General features: G+C 37.2%; 1 protein-coding gene across 1 annotated transcript; it reads left to right on the top strand.

The window, feature by feature from the left end:
• The first annotated feature begins 11,340 nt into the window (after positions 1-11,340).
• LOC122291165 lies at positions 11,341-13,620 on the top strand. The gene is made up of 3 exons (XM_043098806.1): positions 11,341-12,407; positions 12,624-12,711; positions 12,826-13,620. The coding sequence occupies exons 1-3, from the start codon at positions 11,341-11,343 to the stop codon at positions 13,618-13,620; spliced, it is 1,950 nt and encodes a 649-aa protein (XP_042954740.1).
• The last annotated feature ends 12,910 nt before the right edge of the window (positions 13,621-26,530 follow it).

The following is a 26,530-nucleotide window of genomic DNA, read 5'->3' as shown; positions in this document are numbered from 1 at the left end:
ATTGCAGGCAATGAGGATTTAGGAACACAATTCTTTGGAGGAAATGTGTTTGTTGAATTGCCGCAGTGTGAGAACTAAAGAAAAGTTATCGAATTCCATAGTAAGTTTGAATCATTTTGATCTTCTACCATTTCATTGTCAGTATATGAACCTTCAAAATTGATCATTTTGATCTTCTACCTTCAAAACAGATGTTTTTTGCCAAGTGAAAATGTACAAAGTTGAGTTGTTTTGACTTAACTTCATAATTTGGTAATTAGTTAGCCATTTGATATAGAAGTTGTTATTTGATAATTAGAGGAATGTGTGTTCTTTCGAGTTATCCCATATAATTGATCTTTCTAGTTATTTTTATGTGGAATACTAAATTTAGATATATTTTGGGCAGAGGTGAAAGGCGAAGAAAGATATGCATGACCACCCAAAGTGGTTGGGACACATGATTTTCATATTTTGGCTTGAATTTGCTTATGCATGGACTCTTGACTCTCTATTTTTTCTTTCGTTCTTTCCGTTGGAATAGCTTGTAAAAAAAACAATGTGAGAATAGATTACAGTTGAAGATGGTTCAACCTGACTTATAGAGTACTTGAGTATACAGCTTTTCGAATGTAGTTGTATTAATTTAACAAAAATTCTATACGCAGTCATTTTTGTGGACTCTTTTGTACACTCCAGTGATATGATTGGTTGTCTCTTAAAAAAAATTAATCCAACCAATCATATCAGTGGAGTGCGCAGGGAGTACGCAAAAGTGACTGTATATAGCATTACTTGTTTCAGCTCTCTTTGTTCCAGTTTGGAACTTATTCTATTTTTACAACTAATGTGCAGATAAATATTAAGTTTTGGAATATGTGGAATGACATCCTTACGCACGAGTATGAAGTAGAAAATGAAAGATAAAGTACAAGAGAGAGAGACAACTCTTTCAAAAGGAAAAGCAAAAATTATTGTATTTGTAATAGGGTTGCCACATTTCTAATAATTTTGGCATGGTTCGGATAAATTGTATGTAAATAGCACGTTGTACAGAGTAGATGATTTTTTAATGGATCAATTGTAATGGTATTTCTCAAGCATTTTGGTATGATGTACAAAATGGGGTCTTTGTTGTATGACATTCAAAAGTGTGTATGAAAATGTTGGTTCATTAAATGTGGATGTTTTGGGACTTGTCCTTTTACGTGGTTTGTTATCCTTGTTATCCATTCTTTTTTGTACCTTGATTTTGTTGAGCACCCCTTTTAGTCGGTTCATGACAAATATCTTCTTAACCTTATTCCCTTTTAGTTGTATGGTTATGCTTCTAATAGCCACATCACCTTGTAGATTATGTATTGAGACAACAGAGGCGCTTCGAGATAGCCTTCCTAGTTTTATAAGAAAACTAGCTCTCCAATCAAAATTCGACATGTAAGCAATTGTGAAAAAAATACCATAGACCAAAACATAGGAGATCGAAAATAGAGGGAGAACAGAATCCTCATGTAGCCCTTTGAAGCCAGCTGAGAGCCTGAGACCCATTACATGGCTTCCCCACTGCACAGCTCCATGAAGATTCAGTGGTGTTCGATCGTCACTGCCATTGAGATATTGTTGTTGCTGCCACCAAACGGAGACCCCACTTCTATCTTGCCGTCACCATCCACGATTTTGTATTATCTTACACTTCGTACAGGGCACCACACTTCCCGTCGCCCACCACAGTTCCTGTTGCCCACTACGGTTGTCGTCTCGCGCTACACTCGCCATCGCCCACCACAGTGGTTGCCCACTCAATGGTTTGATTTTGTGCGCTTTTTAATTGAATTTTGGTGTGCTTGTTGCCCTTTTCATTCACCCAGTAGCAAGTGTTTGTGAATACATCACTTAGGAAATAGGAGCACTTTCTACCTTTCTAAGTTTCAGAGGGAAATCACTACATACTTGAAGAACTATGTCATTGCTCAGAAAACTATCAAGCGCCAAAAATTTAGTATCGAGTTCCATCCATCAAGTTGTCGGCCGTTGAGGTTTAGGGTTCACATTTTGGTAGTTGCAGCCCACTCAATAGTTGTCTGTGCTGGCTGGGGGGTCGAGCTCCTTTACCAACGGCTCATTGTGTTCAACCATCCGGGATGTGTGGGTTTGGAATACGAAGAAGAAGAACGGAAGAATAGAAGCACAAGATGAGTTTGAGTTAGTTTGAACTCAATTGGGTGCAGGCATGCACATGGTAATTACAATAATTTGCTGACGAGCTGAAATGGTATTGTAGGGCTAGTTATTAGGGGAGATCAGTCCGGCTGGTCTCCAAGTTTTCTCTTGAGACAAACGAGGTGTGGAACCCTAATCCCATTTGGACAATGTTCTCACTCTTATCTAATTGATATTTTTGAGCTTTTTTTATATTATTCCATATCAATGAGGGGAAAAAAGACAGAGAATCATAGAGGTGAGCTTCAGAATGTGTCATAGGGAAACAACAGCATCATGAACACTTGTACAAAGAGGATTTAGAGACACATTTCATCAACTAATAAATAGAGTGATGATTTTTTTACAAATAATTGAGATCTCACAAAAACTGTCCATTTTTTTACAACTAATAAATAGACAAATTTCATCAAGTACTCGCCCGACATTAACCTTCCCATCTCTCAAGACTCTTTTGTACAAAACATATTTACTGCATTGATGATGAACTATCCTCTCTCAACTATGAGATGTGAAATGGGAATGCCACCCAGAACTTATTTATGACTGTTTTGCAAGAAAATAAGGAGGATGTTAGTATATATAGTTCAGAACTTCAACTAATTAATTGAGAGATGTTCAAGGAATAGTCTGGATGATCTAATTAATTAGGAATGAAAAGCAATAGATGAAGATTATCGTTTATCATTTAGTTAAGGTTGTTCACATTTTGAATGGATATAATCTCCCAATTACCTAACCACCTAGATGATCTAATTTTAGAAAAAGAGAGACCCTAATGCGAGTCATGGTCTACAACACTTAATACTATTCATATAGAGTTTTTGATATAAGTGGATCTCATATGAGCATTAGACTGTGTCTACATCTCTATATTAGACCATTCAATTTGATCAAATAATTAAAGAGAATCAATAATTAATATGTGTTCCACATGACCTAAAGTTGTCACATATATTAGCCCTAATAGAAAGAGATTCCATTGAAGCCAGAAATAGAAAGTTTGGCAACATTACCACAACCATGCACGTCTATAAAAATGAATCAAAAGCTAGTTTTTAATCAGAAATAGAAAAGCTGCTAGTTTAATTCTCCAAAAACTACATACTAATGGAAAAAAATAACCTTGTTTTTAATGCTAATTCAGAACCAGAACAATTAAAATTATTCCATTTGTTGACCCCATTTGCTTTTATTTTGGGGCAGAATTTGTGCTGGCAAAGTGACTTATATGGTATAAAGTGCCTTATATTCAGAAAAGTAACCTGAATATGCCTAGAAATTTGTTGATTATGCCATACACATGTTATGGAACAAGAACAACAAACTATAATAGTACTCATCATATCTAATTCCTTAAGATACACATCGCTGATGAACTAAGATCTAATCACCGGATGAAACAAGTATTACAAATGAGGTTTACCTTAATTAGTGTATTCGCATCAAACACAAGATCTGTGAATTCACATATGCATCTAATTAGTAAAGAACAACAATTGAATTGTCAATGAATAAACCTTGAATTCGTGTTCCCATTTCCACATAACATGCAGTAGATAGAATGAACCCACGTATTTAAAGGCCACATCAAATGACCTAACATCCCAACGAGGCTTGATCTCGATCCGCAAATTTCTTTAAAAAAAGCTCATATATGACAGATGAATACAATGGTAACAACTTTTTAAGTTAATTCGCATGCATATATCGCTTGCTTAACATAAAATTCATGGAACTGATCTCAATCCCCATATTTAAAAAAAAAAAAATCATATATGACAAATGATTACAATGCTAACAACTTCTCATGTTAACTTGCATGCATATATCTCTTGCTTAACATAAAATTCATGGAACTCACACATGCCACTCAGGACATCTATCATTTGGTAAAATCTGGGGCATTCAATTTATAAGTTCATCAAAACTTAAGAGAACTCATTTATGATTTATCATAAAGATGCAACCATAATCCTCATATAATTATTAACCAGTAATAAAATTATTAAAAAGAAAAAGACAATCAACAACCAATATTTCAAGCCCACAAGACACACACAAAAAAAAAAAATGTAATTAAAAATTAAAAAATTAATAAAAATAACATGAGAAACAAGAAACGAGACATAATTTTAGAGCATTAAAGAGAATAATTCAAAAGAAGCATACCTATTATAATTCAAAGATGAAAACCATTAATCCTCAAACTTTCTTGGACAGTTTCAAGCACTGAGAGTCTCACCAGGTAGCAATATCAGTTCTCAAGTTTTGGAATTCAAACCACATCCGTTGGAAGCTCTCCAGAGTTCTGGAACACGAACTTGCTTGTCAAGAACCATTGCAGTGGAGGGAGAGAAAGAGAGACATATAGATGGAGAAATTGATGCTGATTGTAAAAATTCCATTTTTTGTGTAAATGTGAACCGATTACTTATGATGTATGTGGTATTTATCCAAAGAAATATAATAATAAAAAGATCTAGATTAAGAAAACGGTAAGAACTCCCCCTCTGTTTCAACCATTGATGTCACAAGAAGACGTTAAAGATGCAATGATTTCAACACTCTATGCCTTAAGCCGCAATAGCCATCTCACAAAATCCAAAATTTGCCCCAAAATTCACCTCTCTCAGTAAACAAGCAGAACAATAGTATGGAAAGAAAAATAGTAATGGAGTTACCTACGAAGCTGAGCAGGGAGCAGAGGTGTGGCGAAACAAGTAAAGGCGCGACGCTAGGCAGACCGAGGAGCCAACAGGGGGCGCAGTGCAGGACAAAGGGAGGGGCATCGCGGGGTAGAGCTGGGCAGAGAGAGGGAGGAAGGGGCGACGTGAGTGGCAGGTGTTGGGAAGAGGATGAGAATGTGGGTGCTTTAAATTTGAAATGCAAGTTTTCATATCCCAAGTAAAACGATGGAGCAGTGTTCAAAAAAATTACAAAAAAAAAAAAAAGGGAAAATCCGCGTAACGGTGTAGGGTGTGAGTTTTGCTATAGTTGTTGATCTGTAGCAAAACTCAATAAATTTTGGGCTCATTCTCTATTTAAAATTGTCCAATCAATCTCAATTGGGCTTCCCAAAAATTTTTAATCTATTAACACCATCCACTATAACCTTAACGAGCCATAAAATAAAAGTTTGGGCCTATAGTGCTAATTTAAAAATCCTAGCCAACCTCTATAAATAATAGCTTGTGGGTTGACCCAAAATGATCCATTAAACATAATTAGGCTAAATAAAATTATCCTTATTACATTCCTAATATCATTAGATCTTGTTGTTACATCATTGGTCCTTGGCAAGGGGTATTTATTCTTTATCGTCACATCATTAAGTTCTTAGTAATCTATACACATTCTAAGAGTTCTGTCCTTCTCCTTGATAAATAATATTGGTGCTTCCCAATGTCATACATGGTCTAATAAACCCCTTGCCCATAAGCTCTTACAGTTGCACCTTCAACTCCTCTAGTTTTGATGGCGTCATTCGATAGGGTGCCCTATGCATAGGAGCTACTCCATATTCAAAGCGACTGTGAACTCAATTTCCTGAACAACAGGAAACCCTAGGAGAGCCTTGGGCTTGGAACTCCTTGACAACTCAAATCCCTATTCGTTGGTTTCAACATCACTTGAATCAGGTATGCTTATACTTCATTGGCCAAATCTTTCTTAGCTTGAAGCACTGATATCACCGTGAGCATAATCCTAAGTCTTTTGCACACGAATCCCATCCTTTCTTCCTTGGGTAATTGGGAACTAACCACTAGGTCTAAACTAGCACAATGTTGAAACAACCAATCCATTTCCAAGATAATGCATGTCAAATCCAAGAAGGCTGAACATTATGAGGTCTGCTTCTAACACTTTTCCTCCTAGGTCTAAAGGGCAATCTAAGGCAACCCTTGAATATATACTACAATTTCTCTAGTTGGCAAAGCCACTGCCATAGTTTGCTGTAGGAACTCTCACTACAAGAAAAATGACTTTTTGCGGCTATTTTTATTTCCGGCGATAGAATTATAGTCGCAAAAAGCCGATTTTTAAATTTTGGTAAATTTTTTGTGTCAAGAATAAAAGTAGCCGCAAAAAGAACTTTTTTCCGGCTATTTTTGTTCGCCGGAAAAAATATAGCCGCAAATAACCCGTTTTGTAAAACAAAATTGTCATAACAAAGTTTCCGCCGTTAAAAAAGTTTTGTTACGGCGACTTTTTGTATTATTAAGGCGACTTAATAGTCGCCTTAATACATTTTCTACACTTAATCCTCCCGCCCCTTATTTTCCCACGCGGACCCATTTTCCCTCGCTCTCTCTCTCTCTCTCTCTCTCTCTCTCCCTCTCTCTCTCTCTCTCTCTCTCTCTCTCTCTCTCTCTGCACGGGGGTTTTGTTTCACTGGTAGCCGAGCCGTGTTCTTGCCGTGTTCTCGTCGTAGTCTCTTCACCGCATTCTCGCCGTCTTCTCGCCGATGAGTTTCTTTTATGCTCCATCACTTTATCTTGCTCTCTGTCTCTCTCTGTAACTCATTTGTTTCTGAACATCCGAATCAATCGATCGTATCGCTTGTAATTTTGGAGTTGATAGATGTATCTAGTTTAGTTGTTTTACGTTTTGGTCTTTGATTTTAAAATGTACCTCTCGTTATTTAGCCATATGGATTGTCTAGTTTGCTTATAAAAGGGGAAAAAATGGTAAATAAACTGAGACCCACGGTGTTGTATCTCTTCCTCCCTTTCGGTTGCTTTATGGTTGTGAAGATATTTGGTTGTCAATGGTTCTAAAGATTTCTAGTTGGATGGTTTGATTTGGACAATGAGTGTTTCTCTCTAATTTTATTCGTTGTATGGGTATTTTAATTCGTTCCAATATATAGCAAAAGCATTTCAACTCAACATTGAAACTGTATCAGGGGCACTCTACTCGGATCAGTAAATATATTAGGGTTGTTTTAGTCCATGATGGGATCTGTAGAAAGGTAGTCTGGGCTAAAGACATCACCTTGGATTCCTACGGGCTGAGATACAAAGATTTGTGATTATTAGCCTGAATTTGGCTCAGTTGGGTTGGGTTGGGTGTGCATTGGGTTTTTCATTAGTTGAGGTTTAAACTTGACTTGGGTTGGATTGGATTGCGCCTAGTCTTGATATCATGGACACATTGAGAATTGAAGGAATGTAGTTTACTTGTCCAGTAGTTATACCTCTTAACATCAGTTGTTTTATTCCTCAAAATACCAAACCAATTGATTCTTCACATATAACTTGATTTGATTTGAAACACTCACCAACATATTATTCCATTACTTAATATATATATATATGTATAAATAAACTACTACAAGCAAAGCTAATTCCTTATGTGAGTAAGAATCCTTGATTTCCTTATCATTTCACCCAACAGGGAAAGCAAAAAGCCCTCTTATAAAACCCATGGAGGGAATTAATTAAATGTGGTGCTGAAGTTGACATATAAGGCCAAAATGACACCCATTGATCTCTTGAAATGTACCTCTCGTGATTTTAAAATGTACCTCTCGTGATTTTGGCTTTTGGCTTATTCAATGATAAAGGATCTGTGAATATTTTTAATTTCTACACATACTCAAGCATGTTGGATCCTCATGTGTATGCTGGTTGTATTTAAAATATGTGTCATCAATTAATATAATTAATGACAATAAAAACTTAAATTCAAAGTAGCATGAATATAGTCCTATAGACTAATAATATAACTTGTAGAGTTCTGAAACTGGAAGCATGCTACTTCAAATATAGATATACAAACACGATGACTAGAAACTATTATTTTCTAGTCAAGGTACAAAGGAAGGTGTGAACAAAAAAAAAAAACTGGACAGACCTACAATAATCTACCAATACTATAAAAACATCTTCTGTATTAATCTATATATATATATATATATATGTTTTTGTTTTCAAAGTGTACAACATGCTTGCCCAAACAGCGCAAAGTTGCAAACTATGCCCGTTCGTCCAGTTGGCCTGGTTTGGGAGAGTACAAACTAGTGAATTTGTGTGCATAGCTTTTTCATATTAACTTATGAAAATACACTAGATCAGATGGGGTTGAGGGGCATATTTAGAGAACATCCTAACATCGTCCATACTGGAAAATCACACTTTTTGAGGTGCTTCTTCTATCATAATTAGTTCCTCTTCACAATGAACTTCATAATTAGTTCTATCATAATTTGTTATATATATATATATAACTAACTAACTATAGATAGTTTAATTATGACACACGTAAGTAGTACTGCATGCATCCTTGTTTGAAACTAATTTTGGCTATATATGTACATATTTGACTAACTTTCACTCAAATTTACATAGTGGCCGCTTGATGATCAAGCGATAACATTCCATATTTCAAGCGATTAATTAAATATTTCAAACCCCAAGTAAATATAAATTAGAAATTAAAGTTCAAATAGGTTGAAGAGTTCTATACGTACATTTACTAAATCTTTCAAGTTTCAAAAGCTACCTGCACGTAATTATTGCAGGTATAATATTCTAAAATATGTGTTAGACCAATTAAGTACTAGTATTAATCCAAGGTAAGCGTGCTAGGACAATATTTATATATATATATAAATATCCCTATAACAAATTTTGCAAGAATAGCTGGCTATGATCTATCTCGGTTGTTTCCAACTTCGTATATGCAGAAACTGATCAGGAATATATGTTGAATATGAGACAAGAAATGAGAAAAAGTATGATTAATTAATTAGACTTCTCTCGTAATTATTAATAGCTGATAGATAGCTACTTGTTCCTGTGTAGCTAGGCTTTTAACCTAAAAAGTGTATCAAAAGGCTTAATTACTTTGGGTGTCCTGTTTTTAGTACTCATCGACATTGGTGGGGTGAGTAGCTTTATATAATTGAGCTATATGTAAAAGATCATAAGTCTGACAGATGGGCAAATTCCCCTAATTCTACTGAATGGGTAGCAGCTTATACTTATTCAACCTAGTGTTTAAAAATGTGTTTAGCTTTTAAGCCTGTTATCTAGATATTATTTTTGCATTTGGTTCAGATCCTTGAGTTTTATTTCTGCTTGTGGAAGTCTTTAGTCTCTTCAAACATCTTCCATTTCTTTTCTCCTTGATTATACACTTGATTTTGTTCTCCTTTAATACACTCTTGATTTTGTTCTGATTATCCCTAATTTTCTGCTTTGAATTTATATAATCTTCTTCTAAATTTTTCTTTGTAAATCATTTGGGCATCCTTTCTGAAAATTTAATGCTCTTTCATTTAGTCTTCTGATATTCATTTGTTTGCTGTGACTACTGGCACTAGATAAATTAATTGAATCTTGACTATATATTCATGCATGGAAAACCCATTTATAACGATTTTTTGTATGCACATAGACCAACTTAGTTAATATTCAGATTAATATTTTATTTCACTTTCTCAGTAATATGTTTCAACAATACTACTTGCCACGTTGGATTTTTCTGAAATGGAGTTTACTGTGATCAGAATCCAACAGTCACAAAAAAGAATCACCCTGTTGGCTGATTCCAAATAATTTGTAGGAGAAATCTTTAGATCAAGAGAATGCAGTACAAGTATATTGTTCTATTTCTATCTCTCCCACTTTTTCCTCTTCCCACTTTTTTTTTTTTTTTATTGTTCTTACCAACTGACTTAATCTATGATTTACGTGGCATTGTGCATGTGGTCATTCCTTATTAAACAACTCTTGCACCTCTACTTAGTTAAGGATGGACAAGAGTTGGATGCAAATCACTGATAGATTTGGATCTAGGGAATATGCTAAAGGAGTGAAGGAGTTCCTTACCTTGGCCCAAACTTATGCTACAAGTGAGGAAATTCGTTGCCCATGTGTCAGATGTTCAAATAATTACTTCCTACCAATAACCCAGGTAGAGAGACACTTGTTTATTAAAGGTATTGACAAGAATTACACGACATGGATTTTTCATGGTGAACAAGAAGATTTAATCATAAGTGATGATGATGATAATGTACATGATCCTGATGAAGAGGATGACTTCATTGATGACGTTGATGTTATGTTACGAGATATTCGGGCTGGGGGATTTCCTGATGTTCCCATAAGCGATTCATTCCATGCTACGGGTTCCACATCGGTCGATACCTTTTCTGATCGGACTTTTGACCAGCTTTTGGCTGATTCCCGGCGTCCTCTTTATGAAGGTTGTACAAAGTATTCTAAACTATCATTCACTGTCAAGTTGCTGCACATTAAAACACTTGGTGGTTGGAGTGTAAAGTCTTTCGACATGCTTTTACACTTGTTGAAGTCAGCTTTTCCCAATGCCCTTTTGCCAAATTCATATCAAGAATCACGTAACTTGGAAAAAGGGTTGGGCTTTACTTACACCATGATACATGTTTGTCTGAATGACTGCATACTTTATTGGAGGGAAAATGTGGATAAAGATGAGTGCCCGAAATGTAAACTTTCAAGGTGGAAATTCAGCAACACTAAGAAGAGACGAATTCCTCAAAAGGTTTTAAGACATTTTCCGTTGAAGCTAAGGTTGCAGAGATTGTTTATGTCACAAAAAACATCAGTTGATATGCGGTGGCACAAGGATCAGCGTGTCATTCAGCAAGATATTCTAAGTCATCCTGCTGACTCTGAGGTGTGGACGGCATTTGATCAAGAGCATGCTTGGTTCGCAGAAGATCCAAGAAATGTCAGGCTTGGTTTAGCTAGCGATGGTTTCAACCCATTTAATAATTTGGCTAAGCCTTATAGCGTATGGCCAGTGATTCTTGTCCCTTACAACTTACCTCCGTGGTTGTGCATGAAGGATCCATTTTTTATCACTTCACTCTTGATTCCTGGACCAAGATCACCAGGAAATGAAATCTATGTTTATCTTCAGCCTTTGATAGATGAATTGATTGATCTATGGGATAATGGTATTGATACATACGATGCAAAGGCCAAAGAGACTTTCAGATTGCATGCAGCATTGCTATGGACAATCAACGACTTCCCTGCTTATGGAAACCTCTCCGGGTGGAGTACTAAGGGGAAGATGGCATGCCCATCGTGCAAGGAAGAAACAGATTCGATGTGGTTGCCATATAGCTGAAAGCATTGTTACATGGGTCATCGCCAATTCTTGCCACCGGGCCACATCTGGAGAAAGAAAAAGACTATTTTTAATGGTCATGCAGAGCATCGTGACCCACCTACAATGTATTCAGGAGAAGATGTACTCATTCAACTCCAAAGTATTCCTGATGCAAATTTTGGCAAAGCCATCAAGAAAAGAAAGCGTACCACAGAGGAGTTCAATTGGACCAAGAAAAGTATCTTCTTTCAATTGCCATATTGGTCGACTATAAAGATTAGACATAATCTAGATGTAATGCACATTGAGAAGAACATATGTGACAACATCTTGGAAACTTTGATGAATATCTCTGGCAAAACTAAAGATCATCCTAATGCACGTCGTGACCTTTCCACTCTCAATATAAGGGAGGAGTTACACCTTATTCAGGATGGACAACGCATTAGTATGCCACAAGCATGTTATACGTTGTATGGAGCTGAGCGGACTGGTTTTTGTAATTGGTTGCACGGTGTGAAATTCCCGGATGGCTTCGCTTCAAACATTGCCAGATGTGTTAGTGTAAGTGACTGCAAAATCTCGGGGATGAGAAGTCATGATTGCCATATTTTCATGCAAAGATTACTTCCTGTTGCAATTTCTGGATACTTACGCCAAGATGTACGATTGGCACTTTTCGAGCTAAGCACTTTTTTCAAAGAATTGTGTGCTAGAACATGTAAGAAGGAAGTCTTAGAGCGGCTTCAAGCTGATATCGTCGTTATTCTTTGCAAGCTTGAGATGATTTTTCCACCTACCTTTTTCGACATAATGGTGCACTTAGCATATCACTTGCCACATGAGGCCTTGCTTGCAGGGCCAGTTCAATATAGGTGGATGTATCCTTTCGAGAGATATCTCAGAAAATTCAAGAGATATGTTAAGAATAAAGCCTACCCGGAAGGTTCAATAGTTGAGGCCTATATCCATGTTGAATGCTTGAATTTTTGTTCCATGTACCTCCATGATGTTGAAACTAGATTCAATCCTCCTAAACGTAATGTCGACGAAGGAGAAGAAGGTGTACAAGAGGGACTTGATTTTTTTCACAGAAGGTGCGACCCATGGGTTTTGCATCACGTCACCAATTAGACGATGATGCTTTCATTAAAGCCAGATGGTATGTTCTTAATAACTGCACAAAGATTGGAGAATACCTAAAGTAAGTAACCAAACTAGTTACAAACTTAGTAACTTTCCATTCTCAACAATCTAATTTATGTTGCATCCCCTACATATACTTATTAACCGTTACATGGGCTTTTGTCTAGTGAGCACTACATGCAAGTGAGTGAAGAGTATCCCAATAATGCCAATAGTATGCATGCTGCAAAATTTCCAGGCTGGTTCAAGTCACAAGTATGCAAAATCATTTGGAAGTTCAGCCTTATTTCCTTTGGTCACATATGTTGGTTTAATGCGAGAACATGTATTGTTTTTACTTATTTAATTCCTTATTTGAACTTGTGATAGATTCAAGCTAGGCGTGCTGATAATCCCGAAGAAGTTTCGGATGATCTATATGCTTTAGCATGTGGTCCTGACCCTTGGGGTGCGTCCTATTCTGGTTGCATAACCAACGGTATAAGATTTCACACAAAAAAACGGGAAGAACATCGTCGCACCCAAAACTCCGGTGTCATGGTCATTAGTGAACAATCAGGATCTGAAAAACTTGAGTTCTTTGGTAGACTAATAGACATTTTGGAATTAAGGTACATGGGTTGGCGTCGTGTTTACTTATTCAAATGTGAATGGTTTGACATTTCTGATTCCAAACGAGGGATACGTATGGAACCACATCTTACTAGTGTGAATATGTCGCGGACAGCTTATAAGGATGATCCATTTGTTTTGGCATCCCAAGCATCACAGGTATTTTACCTAAAAAATCGCAGCATCCGTGGGGAATGGTATGTAGTCCAAAAGGTCATACATAGAAATGTCTATGACCTTCCACGATCATCCCTTATTGAACTTGATGAATGTGATTCTAGTGACGTTGATGCGTACCAAGAGGATAATTCTGGTGATGCTTACGTGAGTGTCCATGCTGATGACATCCCACTGCAAACAGACATGCACAGGCCGAATGTTGAACCGGAGCAAGTTGATGTTGACACATTGGTAATGCAAAGGTCTAATCGGGACCACTTTGAGCAAGGTTTTATCAATGACGATACCAGTGAGGAAGGTTCAGATCACAACGCCGAACTAGAGGGTAGCATAAAAGAAGATAGTATCTCAACGAAGGATGAGATGAACTAGCGAATTGTGTGCTGGTAATAACCTCGTGATTCCACATAACCCATTGTGTTTACTTCAATTTGATCCTCATTTCGCCACTAATTATGCTCTCGTCTTTTCCATCGTTTCTTATCTAATGCAGGAAATAACCAGGTTGATTGCAGCGTGACAATATCTTATTGTATTGATGTTTGAATGCCCTTGATACTTCAAGTGATACTTCAAGAATAGCAGATATTCCATTGAATGGATGTGTTCACACCCTTTAAGTAATTTCTGTTGCATAGAAGACTTTTATCACTTTAATAAAATTTTGTGTGTTGTGCTTGACAATATATTAGATTGTTATTTTTCAAAGAATTTGACAAAGTTTATTGGTATATTAAGTTCAAGCAACAACTGAGGAATCCCCACACCCCTTTATGCCCAGAATTTGGCAAAGTTTATTGGTATAATTGTATATACTTAGTGTGATTGCAGGGAACATCTATTGGTTGCATTCGCCTTGGATATGCCGATCACTGGAAGAGGTAGAGGTCGATCACGTGGAGTGAGGGGTGGCCGAGGCCGAGGTAGATCTCAAAGAAATGATGAAGTTCAAGATACAATACCCATTCCTGCCCTTACTGCCCAAAATGATGCATTCTCAAGCTCAGATGACTAAACTGAGCCACCTGATTGCGTCCCGAGCACAGAACCCAATGACATGCCAGCAGTTGATTCACAAAGTGCAAACCCGGATGGTATATTTCTAATTTTCTGAGGTGTTTTTTTACATAGTATGTTAGTGGTTGCTTAATTTGATTGCTACACGATCTATATGATGCTAACATGTCAATTGAAAACATTAGTACCACCAAGCCAGAAGCGTGGCCCAGGGGCAGCAAAAAGCACTGAGTTTGAGAAGTTACAAAAGCATGGAAAGATACCCTTGAGAATTAAGGATGGTGAGACTGCACCTTGTTGTGAAAATGCTACAATTTTTACTACAAGGGTTACATGGTTGGTTAAGCACCATATGGACTTGAGTCATGCTAGCTGGCATGCCGTTCCAGCTAATGAGAAGGAAGAATTGGTAACACGCGTTCAGGTTAACTTGATTTGGAATTTCATACGTTTTCAAATAGAGTAGTTGAAATCCCAAGGTTGCAAATATTTAACTCGTAGCATTCTCTATAATTAATATGTTTGCTGTTTGTCCCTAGGCTGACTTCATCCTCGATTGGACCAAGAAGAATCACCGTGATACGGTTATGAAGACACTTCGGAAGTGGTTTAATCATATTCGGTATGATTTACATAAAACCTACAAGAAATACGAGAGTAATGAACAAGCACTCGCGAATGTGCCACCGTTGGTGACACCAACCACCTGGGTGAAGTTATGCGCTCGATATGCAAGCAAGGAGTATAAGGTAAGTTGGAAGTCAAATATTGAATTAACGTTGCTTTGATATTCAGAAATTTTAAGCACTGTTTGATATTTGTTAAGCTTGACATGTGTGATTGCTTTAATGTATATCATGTCTCGTGTGAGTGCAGCGAATGTCTGAACGAAATAAAGGTAATAGAGATAAGCAAGAAAACAATCACACGGCTGGACGAAGGTCATTTGTACGCCTAATGGAGATGAGGGTAAGTCAATTAAGGTCGACATGCAAGATGCACATCAATGAGAACTTAGTTTGATATAGTTTAAGTGTCTAATGAATTTAATTTGCTTGTATTGGCAGTCTGGGAATGAGGAGAATTTGGTAGATTTTTTTAAAGAAGTGAGGTGGTCAAAGAAAAAGAACAAATTTGTGACTCCCATTGCTGAAGAGAAATATGTGAGTGTTAAAGTGCTAGCTAAATTAATATGGGTTCAATTGCTTTCATTATTATATGGTGTTGTCTAAATACAACCAACTTACTAACATTTGTGATTTTCCAATGGTTAATAGTTAGAGATGGCAGCAAAGATGTCAGAGCTGGAGCCGGAGAAGAGGACTAATGAGGCTGCAGCAACAATCTTTAAGGAAGTTTTGGGCCAAAGATCAGGGTATGTAAGGGGGCTGAGCGAGATGGTTATCCCGGAGTCATCTAGAGAAGCAGCTGATGCCCAAATAGCGGAATTAACTGAACGTGCAGAAAGGTTTGAGAAAACTGCTTCAAATTATAAGGGCCAGCTTGATGACTTACGAGCGAATGTCATGATGCTAATGGAGAGACAAGTTGAATACGACAAGTTCATGGAGAGATATGAGTCAGAGCGGCAGACGCAGGGAGAGTCTCATAGAGAGACTCAGGGACCTGCATAGTTAATATTTGGCCATGAACCATTTTTTGTGAATTTTGATAAGGAGATGAAGGTGAAAGTAATATACTTTTCACAAAATGCCTCCTACTTAGTTAATATTTTGTTTAGGGTCTAATGGTGTGGGGTAGGTAGTGTAAGGTTAGGTTTTGTGGATATTTTGTAGCTTATGCCATTGTACATTTCTGTTGCCACCAACTGCTCACATGGAAGTTATTGGTCATTGGATGTCAGGTCAAACTACTACAACAAGGTAAGTAATGTCCTACACCCATAGGCTTTTTTATGGTCTGATTTGAATTCTTAACGATTAGCATTGCATACTTATTTGCATGTTATGATTGACATCGATTGAATAGTTTAAGAAAGAAAATCATCCCTCTTTGGTGCTACTGCAGTTTTGATTTCTCCTAAACCATCTGGAAACCTATGAAGTATATATGAGGCATATTTTGTATCTCTTCCTTTTTTTGTATCACTTAGTATCTCTATGATGAATATTTCCTTGTTAAGAGCTTAAAAATTCTATCGATTAGTATTATAGACTGACTATTTGGTTTTATCAATGAAGCGTCGGACGATGGTTTCCAAGAAAATGATGAGTAAGAAAATTCAGATGAAGAGGATTGACAACACCACAGCACGGCAGGTGACTTTCTCTAAGAGGAGGAAGTGCATATTTAAAAAGGCAGCCCAAGGTTTCTCTCCCTCTCTCACTCCTCTTTACTTATAGGGGAACATATATCCTATTTATTAGAGTAAAGTAAGTACGTTGCTGACTATGATTTATGAAGATTGACTTGTTCGTGCATTCACTAATTGGTTGAAAGAGAGCTAGATGCTTAATTGGTCAAGATTTATTTTTCTCTGTTTTGTTGGTAAAGTTTCTAGAACTGATGGATGCTGTAGGTGAGAAGTGATTGCTTTGCATACAGAGTTTCTGGTGATAAAGAATGGTGTCTCCCTACACAGGATTAGATATAGTTTTACTTATATGTGTGGGTGTTAGTTCCGAACAACAACAAGCTAACCACTGCAATTTGAATGAGTATTTAAGAATTAATTTCCGGCTAATATCAGAATATAGCTGATTAATAACCAGTCACCATCCAAATTTTTCCTGACTTCTGAATCGGTTCAAACCCAAGCTGGCCTCCATCCAACTTTTCCATTTTAGTCATGCGATGATTAAATAATTTATGTTCATTTTCATATTAGAAATCAGATAAATTATTCCCAGCTGTCTTCATTGTATATATGGGTTAAATCAAGTGAAAATGTTGAATAGGTTGTCTTTTGATTATAATTAATGTTGATATTAAATGTGGCCGTTGACCAACAAATACTTCAAACTTAGGAGTGTAGTCTTCTGCTTGCTTTTCTTTGCTTTTAATCATTCTCTTGTCCGAGTCAGAAGCATCAAATAGTTGCAACATCTAAAACATAACTGATGATGCAACTTAGACCAAGTCTTCCCACGTTTTTAGAAAGGCTTGTTCGATGTCCACTTGATGCAAAAGGAGACAAGCCAAACTTGCACTAGCAACCACCAATCAGTAAAGAACACATAAAGCATCCAACCTTTTAAATCCCATGTTATCTCAGGGATGCTATGAGCTGAATAATGGTTCTTGATCCGAAGATCCAATTGGAAAACTCAGTATGACTATCTATTTGATCATTTGGAACTTAACGTTTTTGAGACCCATGATTATCTTGTGATACATATGTGATCATTGAAATCAATTAGGTAGCAGAATATACTGCATTCTATGTTACATTTCTTTTTATAAAAACTATGCATGGGGAAATTTATTGCTACATCGTTAAAAAATCTGATTAGAAAATTCTTCACATAGTTGGTATAGAAAACATGTACGAGAAAAATAACAACATTGTTGAATACTTTGATTTATTGCATTTTGCATTCTATTTGGTTGTGCATGCTAGCTAGCTTGTGTTTGATGACATCTCTAAAAGCTCATGACTTATTTTTTGTTCTTGTTTCTCACAGGATTGAACCAAGATATCAAGAAATAGCGCAAAAACATTTCATAAGCTGTCAAAGATTGATGGAACAGCTAGCTAAACCCATATAGAATTACTTTCACTTGTAAATTTTTGTTACATTGTGATATGTTGGATGGTTTTATGTAAAACTTAAAACAATGGCAATGCAATGGTTAAGCTTTACATATGTACTTTGAGGTTATATGAATGATGTTTCAAGCAAAAATGAATTTCTCTATATATAGTATTTTTTAACTTATTAACTTGCTTTGTTTATTAACAAGCAAGTATTTAGGGAAAAACAACGTATGAATGTACAAATTAAACAGGGACGGCTTCCAAACATTTCCGGCAACAATATTTCGCCGGAATAAATTAAATAACAGCAAAGCTTCGCTATTTCCGGCTACAAAAGTAGCTGCAAATACTTTTTTCCGGCGAAAATATATAGCCGGTAATAAAATTGTCACGCACCAATCCAGCACTATTTCCGGCTATAAATGTAGCTGCAAATACAAATTTGCGGCTAAAAATATATAGCCGGAAAATACTTGGGCGACTAAAAACTAGCCACTATCTATTTGCGGCTTAAAAAATTTAGACGCTAATAAGTATTTCCAGCTAAAAAATATTGCCTGAAAGTATTTTTGGCTATTTATGATGGATATTGGCAAAAGTTATTACGACAACATTTTATTTATTTGCGGCTATTATTATTGTCGGAAATAATATGTATTTCTGGCTATTATAAAAATAGCCGGAAAATGTTTTACTTGGCTCTTTAATAGCGGCTATTCTGTGGCGACTGTAAATAGCGGGTAATAAACAATACCGGCGAAAACTGTTGTTTTTTCCGGCTACTGTACCCGCCGGAAATGGAGCAATTTCTTGTAGTGTCTGTTCGTAAACTACACATTCAAGCAAATGTAGATCGAGGATATGAATGACTAGTCAAACAAGGTACGAGTGTAAAATTCATTCAGTTCGAGTCTGATTCCTAACGGGAATCTCCTTCATGGGATCTTTTGCACTACCTGCAAACAGGTGCTCTGCGCCCAACTCTCGTGGCTGCTTGAGGTTTGAAATAAGAAAAAATCTATTTGCAAGTTGGTTTGTCTTCACTCCAACTACAGCACTCGTGATTAAAAACATGAATTTTAAACTTCTATTGTTTAATTATCAATTCCGATCTGTCATCTATTAAATGGAATTAGGCGTATTTAGCTATATTACATCAAAATATTAAATCAAAGGACCATTTTAATAAAAATCTAATAAGATTGTGAAAAAAAAAAATTCTTTTCCGCACTCTACTCAATAATTACTGAGTGCGTGACTTGTAATTATAATTCATTTGACAGCTTACGTGCATGTTGTACATACTACTAAATTATAAATGCCTTCGATCGCTAGTAATTGAACAACTGAGGTTTGCACAAAAGCGTAGATGGAATCGTTGTCATTTATAGACTGATGTATATGAAATATCTGTACAAACACCAAATCCACATGCATTTCTATCCGCAGCGCAAGGTATAACGTGAGATCTAACTAATAGACATATCTCATATCATATTCATATTCTTGCATTAATTGAGAACCGCGTCATGCGTGGGTGTGCATCGACTATATTAATAGATTAATGAAATACTTTATAGCAAGATCAGAAACTGGCCCACGAAATTATTAAGAAAAATCAAGATGCAGCGCCCGGCGGGGGAAGACAGTACTTCCAAAACCTAAGAGAATATTAATATATATATATATATAAGGATCTTGCTTGATCTCTTTGAAAACTCACTTTTTTTTTAATTTTTTATTTAAGGTCTCATTTGGATACACAGTTCAAATAAGATGAGATGAGATATTTTAAATAGTAGTAAAATTTTTGAATTAAGATGAGATGAAGAAGTTTGTAAATAAATGTGTGTTTAGATAGTGAAATGAGATGAGATAGTGTTTTATTTTTGAGATTTGAAAAATGTGTGAGTCCTACTATTTTAACTTTTAGCCGAACTATATACTGCTCATTATTGTTCACACACTGTTTTTACTGTTTATTAATGTTTATTTAAGTTGATGTTGTTAAAATTTAAATATAAATAATAGTATATATTTGGATAGGAAAAACTATTGTATGGTACGGATGAAATGAAAAATTCCGTCCTCGATCGTTTGTACCGTATATCTAATCTATACTGTGTATGGTATTGTCATCTTTTGTATAGATGAGATAAAAAAACATCTTATCTATAGCTTAAAAAATTCCATCGTCAATCTTTTGTATCTAATTAACCCCTAATTCATCAATCCGGTTCTTTCTTTTGTCACATATGACATATATCAAGAGGAAACGTACGTACAATGAGCTTTCAATAATATCTTTTACTTCCATGGACGTACATAATTCGTAGTAGTATTATTTTGACGCAGTTATATAATGACACCAATAGAAAGTTTGATGACAATAGATTTTAAGGGTTTACGCTGGTGTTTCATTGATGGGGTTGATGGCTGGAGAGGACGTTGAATTTCTTTTGAGCCTGCTATCCAAGTTGATCTACTTATGTATGAAGATAGTTGATCCATTCTATAATGCCCCGATCCTGTAGGGGTTAGAGAGTTATTTCTTATAACTTAAAACTCATATTTCATCAAGACATTTACAGACTCCAAAATATAAATCATTAGAATACTATAAAATCTCTTAATAAAATCCATCAATCTTTAGAAATCTTCTACGAGTAATCTACTATACTTAAATAATTCATCTCACCTATGCTCCATAATTCTGATCCTTAGCTGAACTATTCCAAAATCATCTGAAAAATATTATGGAAATAAGAGGTGTGTTATCAACAACTCAGTACGCAAAGGACATATACTAGTATGTAAACATGAGCATTTTCACAGAGTTCAGAATGTAGAAATAAAAAATTTCAGTTTCAATATGCAAAATCTTAAAAATACATATTATCAGAAAATCAGAGTGACACTTCAAACTGTTCATATTCAAAAACTAACTTTTCATATTCAAATACCCATTTGGCACAACATGACTGAATATTTTCATCTTATCATATCATATCATATCAGAACAGAGATCATGTTTAACCCTCGTGGTAGGGTTGTGCATTTTGAGGAAAACCAAGCAGAACATAAATCGCAAAGTTACCAAAGCAATTGCACTCAAAGTAGAGACCACTATTATATCCTGTGGCTGGCCAGAGGTTACTATTGTATTCTGTGGTAGGGCTAGAGATCATTATTATATCCCAGGACTGGGCCATAGGTCACTATTATATCTTGTGACTGGCCAGATATCAGATCAAAACAGAATCAGAATCACCATATAAGAACTAAAATCAGAGTCAGAACAGAATCAGAAAGTTATGCTAGAGGTTTTTCAGAAACCACATCATATTAAAACAGAGTACTAAAATAAATCCAAATCATTTCACATATTTAGAACAGCTTCACGTCACATGCACAAATTTTCATAAATTTCATATTCGCTTTTTTTGCATAGTTTAGAAAAAAAAGTACACAAAATTTGCTCATATCTACATCAATCATGACAAAAAAAAAATACTTTCTCTTATACATATTTTATGCATATGTAGAATACATAATTAAGGTTGTTTTCATTTTTTTTTTCAAAATAAACATGCATATTTTCAAAATCAACCTCATTTCATTTCTTTTATGCAAAGTTTAGTATAGGATTCTTGCTTACCTGAACTTCTTAGCTTTCAAAAAAATTTCTTAATAATGCCGAACAAAAATTTACTTGTCACCTATAAAATAATCACGTAAGACTTGTAAACTCCTGGTCAAACACACATTTTGATATTTAAACCTGAAATGTTAAATTAACCTATTTTAAATGCTCAAAACCTAAAATCCATATAATTCCTAAAATACCATCCTTTTCCAAAACCATGAATTATACACTTAATTTACTTAACCTAATTCCAACGCAAACATCAATCTATTTAAGAAATCAAAACCCAACCCATTTTTTTAAAAAAAAAAGAAAATAAAAGTCTTTGAAATAAAAATAAAATATTACCCGACCCAAAATAATTTTAGAACCCGAACTCAACCCAAAAATATTTCACTTTAAAGTAACTTAACATAACATACTAAGAAAATATAAAAAGAAACCAGGTAGAAACAAGCCCTCTTAAATAAATCCAATAATTTTCTACCAAAAAGACTTAGGCTCAATGTAAAAATCAACCCACTGAAATTCAACTTTAAAAACCCTCAAGCTTTGGTTTAAAAAAAATAAAAATCAAAAGGTATAAATGTAAAATCGTTCCTCCTTAGCCTCCTTTACGAGGGGCACGATTACTTTCTATTTTCTTCAAAACCAAAAGAAGGCTTCTTGCATGAAACAATGGTTGCATGTCAGAAACTTATCGAGAGAGAGGGAGACGCGGCGGATCAGGGTGGTGCGGCAGAGATGGCATCGAGCTGAGGGCTGAGCACAGAGAGAGAGAGGTGAGAGAGAGAAAAAGTGAGTGATGAAAAGAGGGAGACGGAGAGATGAGAGAGAGAGAACGACGAAGAGTGAGAAAGTGAGCAAGCAAACGACAAAGACTTACGACGGTGCAGAGGCAATCAAACTGGGCAGCGCCTCATGGCTAGGCAGTGTCTAACAAATGTGATGTGGTGTACGGTGGCAAGGCTGGGGCTGCTGGGCAGCGTCGAACAGGCAGCAAGCAGAAAAGAGAACTGCTTTGTTTTGGGTGCTAAAAACAGGGGAAAGTGGGCTGAGTTGGGTGGTTTGGCAAGGTCACACGATGGCTGAGCAGAAGGGTATGGTGGTGATCCGAGGGAGGAGCAAGGATGAGGTTGGCCTGGCTTCGGTGTGGCGAGGCTGCTAGACGAAACAGAGGCTGTGCGCTGAGGGGAGGCTGTGATGGTGCAACATCGGGGATGGTTGGCTACGGCAGCAGTTGATCCAAGAGACAGGGGCGGGGGGCTTTACTTGGAGGGCTCGATCATGGCTTCGTCGCAGTGGTGGTGCTGTTTCACATTGGCTGGGCACGAAAGGGTAGGGCAGCGTTGTGGTGGCTGGGCTGTTTTCAAGGTGTTTCCGAAGTGAGGCAGTGCCTTGCGAGGTGGTTGGAGTTGCCATGCGTGGAGCTGGGCAGTGGAGGTCGCGGTGTGAAAGTTGCTCCCAATGGTTGTGTGTGCAATGGTTCGCAGTAGATGCTGGGGCCATATAAAATTTTAGAAGAACGTGAGGGAGAGACTGAGGTGGTGGCTAGCCAATTCTTGGCGTTGGGAATCACTGTTATAACTGTTGTGCCTATGGTCTGTCCAAAAATCACTCAAGATGATAAAGAGATAATATTTAAGTGGTTCGGCAACTTGCTTACTTCCACTGAAGTGGAAACTCAATATTTTCAATATGTTTGTACAAAATTACAAACACTCATAAACAACTCTCTATCTCTCAAAATGGCCCTATGTTCTGGGTTTCCCCAGAATTTATATTTCGCCCATAGCCCTGCCTTGAACTCTCACCTTAGTGAGGATGATTTACACTATTGTAAATGATCTCCTTTTATAGGAGAAGCCCACTTAACGTAGCCACCATAGTTGACAATCAAGAAATTTCCAGCAGGTTTCCTTGACTGTTGAGGGGCTGCTGCAGCTTTCTAGGACTAGTGGGAACCTTCTTCCAGTGGGTGGGTGGCTGCAAACTCAAATGGCAACTCACACTTGTGGGGTTTCCAATAATCACCCCCTCCACCCAAGTATGCCATACTAGGATGCTACAAACGGTTTCATCCTTCAAGTGATTGCATTCCCTCATTGGAATGCTTGGTAGCCATGAGAGATTTCTGCTATCAAATGCATCTGCAGGTACATCTTCAAATGGATGTCTATATGACTCTCCAAATGCATCAGCATCGTCTACATCCACAGAGCTTGCAAGTGATTTTCTTCATAGGAGACTTACAAGTGCTTTATTGCACAATCTCAACTCTTTAGGATTCTGCTTTCGCTCGAGTACATAAGTCCGCACTCAACATGAGTCCGCACTCATGTACACCTTGAGCGAACTGAGTTTCGCTCGAGCCACAACCGAGAAAACAATATGTCTAGTGCCTTTATAGTTTTCAAACCAGGCTCCATAATTCTACAATCACACCAATCTCTAACTTGGAGACCGATTCTTAGCATGCTAGCCTCTATCTTCAGTATAATCCCTTATCATCTTTACAATTTTACAGGTCATGTCTTCAAGTTAGAAGACTAACTAAAGTGATGCATAACTTTAGTTCATCACATACAGTGCCCTTAATTAACACATCTATATAAGGCAACACATCTCCCACTGCACTGGGAATCAATGGTCTCGCACGGACTTTGACACATATCAGAGAACCTGTCGCTGAGGTCTCCATCTTTGACCTGGGCGACTGACTCTTCATCCTGCTGTTAACATATCCTATCTTCAGTCGATGTGTCCATCTTGTGTGCAGTCTCTACCAACTTCAACTTGCATAATCTCCATTCTTGCAAGATTTTTCTTCATACTGTAATTCACTACCTTCATTCAGCAGGAAATAGTTTAAGGTAGTAACCACCATGGAGGTCTGATCATCTTGGCAGTCATGCAATCATCAACTTTAGGTGTAGATATCCCTGGAACATTTGATGTTTTGTTCCCATCTCTCACACCTTTGCTTCATGTCGTGGTCTAGGGAGATTTTTTCAGGTTTAGATGAGGAAAAGTAAAACTGAGTTCTTTTTACTTCCTCATCTAATTAACATGACCATTACCATGAGCCAAGACCAATGAATCATCCGTGACCTTCCACACCCTTTTGAGAAAACACACTTGACTGATTGTTGTCTTCAAGCTGTCTTTAACAGCATTGTGCACTGCAAGAAATACGATGACATGTATTTCTTCAGTCACCATATTCACAACATAATTATCAGTTTTCTCCTGATTTTAGCAGTTTCTTGTGGCCTGTCTTGCCACAGTTCTTAGCGAGTCATCTGTTGTACACATCTTGACTTGCCTCTGTCCTTACCATCAACATTCAGGACCAACAACTCGAGATCTTGCTAGAATCTCTTCTATGCACCTCTTCATCTAGGATAAGATCTCTTACATTAAGAAACTTCAACTTCATTTTCTTTGTAGAATTACTCATAGCCATTCTCATGACCTCCCAACTTTTTGACAACAACCCCAAATACTATTGGGCAATAATAGTACCTTCTGCCTTTTCTGAAATTGAACTGTTTATTCATCTGCACTTTGTTATTTGCAGCTGGTTTTTCAAAGAAAGCCACAATCAGATCCGTTGCGGTTCTCCTCTTAATAACATTATGCTCCATGAGTTGTATGACTGCCAAAACATGCTGTTATAACAAGTTAATCAGCATCATCCAATGATCTGAAGTTTGCTTCTCAAACTTCACGATCCCAATTGGCTTAAATCAAGTCGAAATGAACTGAGTTCGGCAACATTGGACTCCAACTGGTTGACATCAAGCCCCAAAACCAATGAGTCTGGCACGATCCAACTGGCTGAGATCAAGCCCAAAATAAATGAGTCCATCACGACTCCAACTGGTTGCGATCAAGCCCACAACTTATTTGAAGTATGAACAGTCCAGATCATTAGTACCGATGGCGAATCTCAACATTTCTACCATACGAATGAGTCCAGAATGATCCAAATAGTTGTCAGCACTATTTGATTATCGTAATTGAACTCCAACTGGCGTTGATCAAGCCCAAAATGATCTGCAACTCGTGGACGATTCAGATCGAATATACCGATGGCAAGTCTCAACATTCGCATCATACAGATGAGTCCGAAATGATCCAAATAGTTTGTCAACACTATTTGATCATCGCGATTGAACTCCAACTTGCGTTGATCAAGTTCAAAATGATCTGCAACTCGTGGACGGTTCAGATCGAATGTATCAATGGCGAATCTCAATATTCCCACTATACAGATGAGTCTGGAATGATCCAAATAGTTTATCAACACTATTTGATCATCGTAATTGAACTCTAACTGGCGTAGATCTAACCCAAAATGATCTGTAACACGTAGATGATTCAGATCAAAGGTACCGATGGAGAATCTCAACATTCCCACCTTACGGATGAGTCCGGAATGATCTAAATAGTTGGAAAGCACTATTTGATCGTTGAAATCGAACTCCGAATAGCTTAGATCTAGCCCAACAAAAATCTGAAAAATGGACGGTCCAGATCACCTGGAGTGTGAGATGCACGCATGGCAGAAGGACTTTTGAGGTGCGTGCGGCGCGTGTCCTACACACGCCAGTGCCCTCTAAGGCGCATGGGGGCGCGTGAGTGAGTGCAACTCACGCGTCTTCAACCCCCGATGCGCGTGGGGGCGAGTGTATGCGTGTCCCTCACGCGTCTTCTTCCTCCAGATGTGAGTGGGGCATGTGGGCGTGTGTTACTCACTCGTCTTCTTCCTCTGGTGTGACTGAAGAGCGTCTGTGCACTCTCCAACTTCTAGAGGCACGTATGGGCTCCTCCGGCATCCGTTTTTTATGCCGTTTACGGCAACGGATTCATCTTAACGCAAGGAACATTATTGTGTG

This window comes from Carya illinoinensis, chromosome 13, assembly GCF_018687715.1.
Source record: "Carya illinoinensis cultivar Pawnee chromosome 13, C.illinoinensisPawnee_v1, whole genome shotgun sequence".
NCBI classification, from domain to species: Eukaryota; Viridiplantae; Streptophyta; class Magnoliopsida; order Fagales; family Juglandaceae; genus Carya; species Carya illinoinensis.
The sequence above is the reverse complement of the archived record's forward strand: the minus strand, read 5'-3'. Positions and strand labels throughout refer to the sequence as shown.